At 49.8% G+C, this 8,669-nt stretch overlaps 1 protein-coding gene across 1 annotated transcript; it reads left to right on the top strand.

Moving 5' to 3' along the window:
• The first annotated feature begins 4,038 nt into the window (after window positions 1–4,038).
• On the top strand, window positions 4,039–6,740 carry LOC136490124 (uncharacterized). The gene is made up of 2 exons (XM_066486606.1): window positions 4,039–4,567; window positions 4,657–6,740. Exons 1-2 carry the CDS (start codon window positions 4,196–4,198, stop codon window positions 6,268–6,270), a joined length of 1,986 nt encoding a protein of 661 aa, XP_066342703.1. The 5' UTR covers window positions 4,039–4,195; the 3' UTR covers window positions 6,271–6,740.
• Window positions 6,741–8,669: the final 1,929 nt, after the last annotated feature.

Here is an 8,669-nt window from a genome sequence, read left to right as displayed (position 1 = left end):
AGAATGCGCAGCTGGTTACTGCAAATCGTAGGATGCGAATCCAGGCAAGTACAATCCGGGAGTAAACCAAAAAACCTATCTCTAATATTGATGATGTTCATCTGCGACACCTGTGGTTCCTTGGTGTAGAGTCTATCAAACGTCACAGAGAGGCCATACCGTACCAAGCGATGTGCTTTGTCTGCTGGATCATGCACCAAGGCTTTGAGGCAGCTAAGGCGAATCAAATGATGAGGTGTAAGGTCCACGAATAGATCGTAGGGCTTCCAAACTTCATCGTCTTCGGGAGCGGCCAATGGGAATCTGTGGCCCTCCTGAAAATACCTTGTTGCATCTCGAACGTACTTTTTTTGAGACGAGCTCAGGCTAGGAACTTGTTCCGAACGAGAAGAGTTCCAAAAAAAATAAAATGTCTATTGGAGCATCTTGAAGTTTTGTAAAATAACTCCCTATCTTGATTTTTTTTAGCAAAAAAAGGAAAAAGTCCTCTCTAACAATTTTGTAACGAGCTCCTTAAAAATTAAAAAAATGTTGTTAAATATCTTCTCTAACTCCTAAGTTTCCGAGGCCGGGAGGAAATGCATATCCGCTCCTCATATGACGTTTTTCTTGGGAGATCAGAGGAAATTGGGCGCATGAGTAATTTAAAAAAATAAAGGGTCTCGCGTGAGAAACAGATAAGAGAAAGAAACTACTTCCTCCGTTCTAAATTATTCTCCGTTCCAAATTATAAGATGTTTTGGCATTTCTAGATTCATAGCTTTTGCTACGCACCTAGATATATAGTATGTTTAGATACATTGTAAAAGTTAACAATCTAGAAATTCCAAAATGTCGTATAATTTGGGAAGAAGTATTAAAAGGTTTGATTGGTTATAAATAGTTGGGGATTATCAATGCAAAATCATTTAGAAAGGTAGTCTAGTGTCAGTGTTTTAGAAACCGGACTAGTAAATTTATACGATTGCCGCGCTGCTCTAGGAAGATGATTGTTATCCAAAAGACACAAGGATTTATACTGGTTCAGGCTGGAGCCCTACGTCCAGTCTCAGAGATGATCGAGTGTATGTTCCTTGCTTGAATGCTATGAAGTTCTAACAATGGGGGTGCAAGAATGGTGAAAGAGGTGGTAGCTTCAGGAGCCCTACTACTATGGTGAATGAATGAAATGGTAGAGGATCTAGAATGAGTGATCAAGATGTTTGGAGAGGGTGCCCTGATTGTCCTTATATAGAGTTCGGGGCCAAGGCATATACAAAGAGGAGGTTCTCCCGACCGAAGGGTCGAGAGCCTAAGAGAGGGCCTAGCTAACTTGGGGTGCAAGCTATGCCTGTCTTGTGGAGTACGTCCGGGCATGGCAATCATCATGATCTTGTGGCCACGTCGCATCAGGGTGTGACGTGGTGCTACTGTGCCGGCTGTGTTGGCACTGTAGACACGGTGGTGGTTCGCCAGCCATCCTGCACAATGAGGTGTCCATCATGGTCTTCGTCATCGACTCCTGGTTTCCACGGGCGTCTTACCCGGAGTAGGTAGTCGCCTTGGGTCATCAATCGCCGGGTTCAATGCGTTAGTCCGTTCAATGCGGTAGGTGGTCGTCGTGTTCCGCTTTGCCAGGACGTCCTGGCGTTGTGGTACATTGCCGCTGAGCCTTGCCGTGTCAGTGTGCCGTGCATCGGGGTTTGCAACCCAAGCAAAACCGAGTAGTCTCATCGACGTTGTACTAGTCCACCTTTGGGAGGGTCTCGATCCTCCTGACCTCATGCGGGCATCTGACGTTAGTTGTGCCCCCTCCATGGTTCGCCATGTGGCGCGGGGGCCTATAAGTAAAGGTTCTTCTACCATTTGAGCCGCTTATGGTTGTGACTCCAATTCCCCCAGACTTCCCCAAAAGGCTAGGTGTCGAGAAGGTGAGGAGGCGAGAGTAATGTTGTTCGAGGAGAACCATGTGGTTCTCGTTATGCGTCCCACCGGGGATCGTTTACGATGGCTGGAGCCAGTATTGTTCCTTCAGCGGTCGATGCAAGAAGGGAACTTGCGAGTAGGGGAGTGAGAGGTGCCTCGGGCCTCCATGTCGCGAGGGTCGAACTTGCGGGTCTAGCTTGAGGTTGCTGGTGGGTTCTCCTTGTATTGATGATGCGAGGAAATGCTTCCTCGACCTCTACGCGTATAGTCGTGAGGTTTTTAGCGACCGTGCAATGGCTCATAGGTCTTAGACCTTCTATCTCTTCCGCGTGATCATGTTTTGGGTTTTGCATTGCACATCACCCCGGCCTCTTGCTTCGTTGATCTCTCCCAAAGAGGTCGTGGATCCCTAACGGTTTATGAGTCTCCGGAGTAGGCCTTAGATCTGGGACCTGGGTCGCAGGGTAGAGTTGGTCGGGGCTTGGCCCTAACCTCTTTCGGGGTTACGGGAACCCAACTCCGTTTTCCCTGGCATCCTTGCCGACCCCGAGAGGTCGTGTTGCCTTGTTACAGGCGGGTTTGGTTTTGCCCCAAGCGAGAAGAGGCATGTCCGCCATAACCACGTAGTCGGAACGGTGCGCCTCATCGCGGTCTATGGGTAATTCGAGTGGGATCCGATATCCTCCCCAGTCGACATGGAGTTCGACGGTGCCTCACGTGAGACATCCCAAAAATCGTCGGCCGTCAATCCCATTGGTCCCCAACCCCCGCCGGAGCGGCCATAGTGCATGATGCCTCCCAACCAGAGGGGTCAACCCTGGAAACTTCGAAGCGGATGACTCCAACACAGGAAGAGATGGTCATGTGGCTCCGCACCACCGATTAGAGCCGTGGGGGGCCATCTCCTTCCTGCCCCTATCCTTTTTGTGGCCTCGATCCCTTCTAAGAACCGGTCCAAAAGTGGATTTCCTAGGTAGGACGTGCGCGGCGTGCCCTGCCGGGCTCACGGCATCCGCTGCGCGCGACGACAGCGGCATGCATGTCTCGGTCGGTCGCTCGGCCGCAGCGGAGCGGATAAGGGCTAGCTGGTTGCGTCGGAGCGCACGGAGCCGTGCAGCTGTGTGGACTCCGGCCGCCGAGCTGACAGCACGACCCGGTCGTACCCGTCGGGCTCGTTGGACAAGACGACGCATGTGTGGCGCGCGTGAAGTTCAGGTGGATACGGTTCGACTTCAACCGCGACGTTTCGTGACGCGGGCCTTGGGATGGGGGTTCCAGAGGACGTTCCATCAATAATACTGTGGGCTCAGGAAATAATAACATGATCTTGGGATAAGCAATTCTTCTTTTCTTTGGGGTTCTCAAATGCTTACTGAAACCATGGGACTTGAAGAGACTTAGCAACTTAGCATCAATAATACTGTGGGCTCTTCTGGCTCAGAGAAAATTGGCGAGATATATTAGTTCTCTTCAGGAACACGTACGAGCGCGCGGTAACTCAGTATATATGTTCAGACTGGCCGTGAAGCGCAGACATCATCCTGCAGCGACGAGGGTCTCTATGGTCTATTTGTTGACCTTGCACCTCCATATGACCGTCGCCTTAAGTGCCTGGAACACGTGCATAATGCAGAGAGGAAGCACACTGTCTGGTACAGTCTTGTCTCTCTGTATGTTTTGAGAGGCTCTACACCAAGAAATCACTGCTGCTGCAGAAAGCTGTCATGAACATGTTCAGGTTACCAGACTGGATTTCCATTCTACGGTCACTAGCCGCGGTCTCCATAGTGAAGGTCTCCATAGCGGCGTCACCAGAGCAAGCCCGTCGAGGAAGGAAGGGGTGCGTCACCAGTGTTGGACGTGGGAGAGTGGACGAGGATGGAGTGAGTGCGCGACCGGGTGATGCGCGGTTCCGTGTGAGCACGGAGAAGAAACGGATGCAATTCCGTGCACCTTCATCCTTTCCCGGTCTTTTGTTTGGCAGTCGCTAGCCGGCGGGCCGGCTACGGCAGGACTTAACGTCATGTGAAATAATTACGCTTGAAATTTACATGAAGTAGTACTTTGGATGACAATATACGGACCGTTTGGAAAGAAAACTAATTGTTCTCCACTGAAAACGCGTCAGTGAAATTGGAAGAAAGCAACAGAATCATCATTCAACTCAAAAGTGGCAGGCCAAAGCTTGCAACTCTCTTGTCCACTGAAGGATAAAAGAGATCTCTTGGATGGTCTGTTGCGCTCGTCCTCGCTAGCTATATACAGCTATTGAGACAAGGGGCGCTCCAGGATGGGTTTCTGGGAGGCGGTGCGATGGTTGGAGGAGTGGCAGCTGCGCATCCTCGTCTTGACAAGCCTCTTCCTCCAGTGCTTCCTCTTCTTCGCCGGCATCTTGCGCAAGCTTCGTATCCCGTCTTGGTTGAGGTTCTTAATCTGGCTGGCCTATCTCAGCAGCGATGCTGTTGCGATCTACGGACTGGCCACCCTCTTCAACCGGCAGAGGACGCAAGAATGGGTGTCCACACATGAGAGCAGTGCCAGGCTGCAGCTGTTGTGGGCGCCCATCCTCTTGATACATCTTGGCGGGCAGAACGGCATAACTGCCTATAACATCGAAGACAATGAACTATGGAGGCGGCATGTCCTAACAGCGGTGTCTCAGGTAATTAACCACCATATATGTTCATGCGATTCGCTTCACTTTCAGTTCTACTCTTTCCCACGGTGAGATCAGATGTATGTAATTAACAGGTCGCCGTTGCAGTATACGTGTTTCGTAACTCGCGGCCACAAGATACGAGAATATTCGCAGCAGGGGTTGTGTTGTTCGTTCCTGGGATTCTCAAATGCGTACTAAAGCCATGGGAGTTGAAAAGGGCAAGCATCAATAGCCTCGTCGACTCTTCTGCAGGCTTAGAAGAAATTCGTAATGTTAGCTCACTTGACGAATACATACAAGCAGCAACGGAGAATTTTCGGGAAGGCCACGGAGGTCAACAATCGGGCACTGACCAACCCCTGGACAATAGTGTATGGAAATGGTGGGAGCCCAACGATCTTTTCGTAGACCTTCCATTTCCGTATTCGGCTCGCCTTAGCTGCCTGAAGGCCATGGTGCATGATCCAGATGAAGTTGATGGCTTGGTGCGGTCTGTCCTCTCTGTGACGTTTGATAGACTCTACACCAAGAAACCATTTCAATTATCAGTAGACCTTCCGGATGCCATAGAAATGGTTACCTTCCAGAGGGCTATTGTAACCTTCTTAGCTGCCGCACTGGCTTTTGCAATCCTGATGGACCATACAAAAGGTTATGACCGCACGGATGTCAAGATCACTCATATCTTGCTCTGGTCTGCACTTGCCCTTGATTACATTTTACCAACAGTGATGAGCACTATTCAAGCGATTAGAGAACCCTTTATAAGGAAAGCGAGGTGGCCAGACCAAGTTGCCCAGTACAACCTCATAGGGTACATCGTTCGCAACAAGAAGCACAGGAAGCTCAGGAGGCTGGCGACCTTGCTTGTCTGCAAGGACTACATCGACCAGCTCTGGTGTATGAAGCCGTCCAAGTCGTCCAGCGACATCACCAAGGTCGTCCACGGCTACATCGCCAAAGGATGGACGCAGCATCACATAAAGGACATGGCCACCTACAGGGCGTTCAACGACAACCGGGGCCAGTGGACTCTCAAGCATGAGGGGTGCAACGGTAGCCTCGACTGGGGCCTGCGGCGGCCGTTCGACGAGAGCGTCCTCCTCTGGCACCTCGCCACGGACTTCTGCTTCCTTCACATGGACCCGTCTCCTGCTCACGAAGCTGCCTACGAAGCCGCCCGTCGCAGCAAGGAGATATCCAACTACATGCAGGTGTACCTGCTGTTCGTCAACCCAGAGATGCTCATGACCGGTGCCAGGCGCAGCCTATTCAGAGCCATGTACAAGCAACTAAAGGGCATTCCATTGTACAACGACGAGCCGGCGCCGCAAGGGGAGAAAGAACTTGCCCAAAATATAATCGATAGGTTACTGGGTACAGAGGGTTCACACATGGACCGCATGGTTCATGACGCTTGGGCCATCGCCAATGAGCTCCTCACTAGCTTGCAATCGGACGAGGAAAAGCTATGGAGGGTGGTGCAGGGTGTGTGGGTGGAGATGCTCTGCTTCTCCGCCGGGAGATGCAGAGGGTACCTGCACGCCAAGAGCCTGGGCAAGGGAGGGGAGTTCCTCTCCTACGTCTGGCTCCACCTGTTCTACATGGGGATGGAGACCGTGGCCGAGAAGACGCAGAGGTCAGAGTTGCAAGAGGAAACAGATGAGGGTGTCCAGTCGTCGACCCAAGATAGGCCTCACAGGTGACAGTGACAGCAAAGCTGCTGCAGAAATATTGTTACACAAAAGAAGAGGGTCTTATGCTATAAGTATGTAAGCCAGTTGAAGAGATATAGTGTGACACTAGTTCGTCTATGCTGTCTCTGCTGCACTGTACAGCAATTGTCCAGGCTTGTTTGTGGAATTGTGGTCATGTTTTTCCTGCTGGTCGTCTGGAGCTTATTTCTCTGGATGAGTCATGCTCTGTCCCATTTGCTAGTTTCCACCTAGTACACCTCTTTTATCGTCTACCTATATCATCCAGTTTGGTCATCATGTTTAACACGAACCAATGGAAATGTCCGAATATTGTTCCTGATATTGTTGTCCTCCATTTCTATGAGTCTATTTCTTTCTCTCAACTTTTGATCTTATTAGTTGCTGCAATCTATGGGTGTGTTTGTCTGGTTGAAATGTTTCCATTTCTAAGGAGAATCAACATAATAATAGGCTCCAAATGGGTTTGTTGGATAGGGAATCGGAACCGAAACGATTCGTGATTCCATCTTCCAGGCTTGGAAATACCGATAGGCTAGTTTTGCACTGTTCTGCTCCTCCAACCCTTTGGTTTCTCCTTTCTTTTGACGAAAATTACATGCACCGCACCACCTTATTCATTCGTGTCCCCGGGTCATCAATCCATTCCACGTCGCCTGGGCCTCGGGGAGAAGAACCGCCGCCACCGTTGCTGCGCGACAGCAGGGTGCAGCCTCATCCCTATGCTCCCGACTTTGCTGGCCACCCCCGAACCTCGATGGCAGGGAGCAGCTGTGTCCCTTGACAACAGGCTATTCTCCACACCTCCATACGTGAAAGGAACCGGAATTTTCAAAACAAAAACTCCGACTTTTCTGTCCATCTATGACAGTTCCCAGATATCTCAAATGCGTATTAAAGCATCAATAGCCTCGCTGACTCCTGTGCTGGTTCAGAAAAAATCGTAATGTTAGCTCACTTGACGAATACATACGAGCTACAACAGAGAATTTTTTGGGAAGGACACAGACAGAGGTCAACAATCGGCGCTGACCAAGGCGACGATGAAGACAAAATGTGGAAGACCTACAATCTTTTTTTAGACCTTGCACCTCCGTATTTGGATCGTGTTAGCTGCCTGAAGGCCATCGTGCATAATAATCCAGATAAAGTGCATGGCTTGGTACGGCATGGCCTCTCTGTAACGTTTGATAGACTCCACACAAAGGAATCACTGTTGTTTTATAGCAAGCTACTAATCCCGGATGCCACCAACACGTTTATTTCCATCCTGTGGTGTTCAGTAACCGCAGGCTCCTTAGTAACCGTCCTGTTGGGATTCAGATTGAGCCATATATATCAAGATCACACTTACCTTTGCTGTCTTGCACTTCTCCTGGATTACCTTTTACCAACTGTGATTAATACTATTGAAAAAATAATTGGAAAATTTGGCAAAGGGAGATGGCCAGATTGAAGTTGCCTAGTACAACCTCATGGGGTACTTAGGGCACGTCTAGGAATGCTTATAATCGGATTCTAGGTGAAAATGATCGAGAATGCTACCCAAACAGCCTCGATTATTTTCCATTTTTTGAGAACCGGGCGATCGAAACGATTGAAGTTTCAACTATTGTCGGTGTTTTCTATACCATGAACTTCCCCTCGTGTTTTCTCTGCCATCAGTGATTTTCCGCCTATTGTCCCTCAGCTCCATTGCTCCCCATCCGGAGGTCTGTAACTCCAAGCGCTCTCAACTCGAATAGATGGCCGAGGAAGTCGAAGGCACCATGGCCGATGGCTCGGTCAAAGGGACTCCCACCGCCGAGAGGAAGCGACGGCAAGCTCTCGAGCAGGGAAGATGTCTTGAGAAGATGGCTCGGTCACAGGGGACTCCCTCCACCGAGAGGAAGCGACAACAAAATCTCTCGGTAGATGGCCGAGGGGAGCAGGACTCCCACGGGCGGAGAGATGGCCGAGTAAGAGATTTGTGATGGAGGAGGAAGAAGGGCATATAGGTCTTTTTACACTACCTAGTGCCATAATAATTAGGATTGCCAAATACCCCGATTTTTTATATAGGAGATTTTTTTAGACAATGGATTTTAAGAAAATCATGATTAGATTATAATCGATTCTTATATAAGAGGTTACATACAGGCCTTAGTTCGCAACAAGAAGCACAAAGCTCAGGAGGCTTGCAACCCTGCTTGTCTCCAAGGATTACATTGACCAGCTCTGGTGTATGAAGCCATCCAAGTCGTCCCGCAAGATCACCAAGCTTGTCCATGGCTATATCGCCCAAGCGTGGACGGAGCACCACATGAAGGACATGACCACCTACAGGGCATTCAACGACAATCGGTAGGGGTCAACGGTAGCCTCGATTGGAGCCTGTGGCGACCATTCGA

The sequence above is a fragment of the Miscanthus floridulus genome, chromosome 10, assembly GCF_019320115.1.
Source record: "Miscanthus floridulus cultivar M001 chromosome 10, ASM1932011v1, whole genome shotgun sequence".
Lineage (NCBI taxonomy): Eukaryota > Viridiplantae > Streptophyta > Magnoliopsida > Poales > Poaceae > Miscanthus > Miscanthus floridulus.
Note: the sequence above shows the minus strand (reverse complement) of the source record. Positions and strands in the feature narration are given on the sequence as shown.

What these genes read in the sequence shown, in the direction of transcription:
- LOC136490124 (XM_066486606.1), top strand. Translation starts at nt 4,196, where the DNA reads ATGGGTTTCTGGGAGGCGGTGCGATGGTTGGAGGAGTGGCAGCTGCGC. An exon ending in TCCTAACAGCGGTGTCTCAG is followed by an intron (nt 4,568 to 4,656) that starts GTAATTAACCAC and finishes TGTAATTAACAG; the next exon opens with GTCGCCGTTGCAGTATACGT.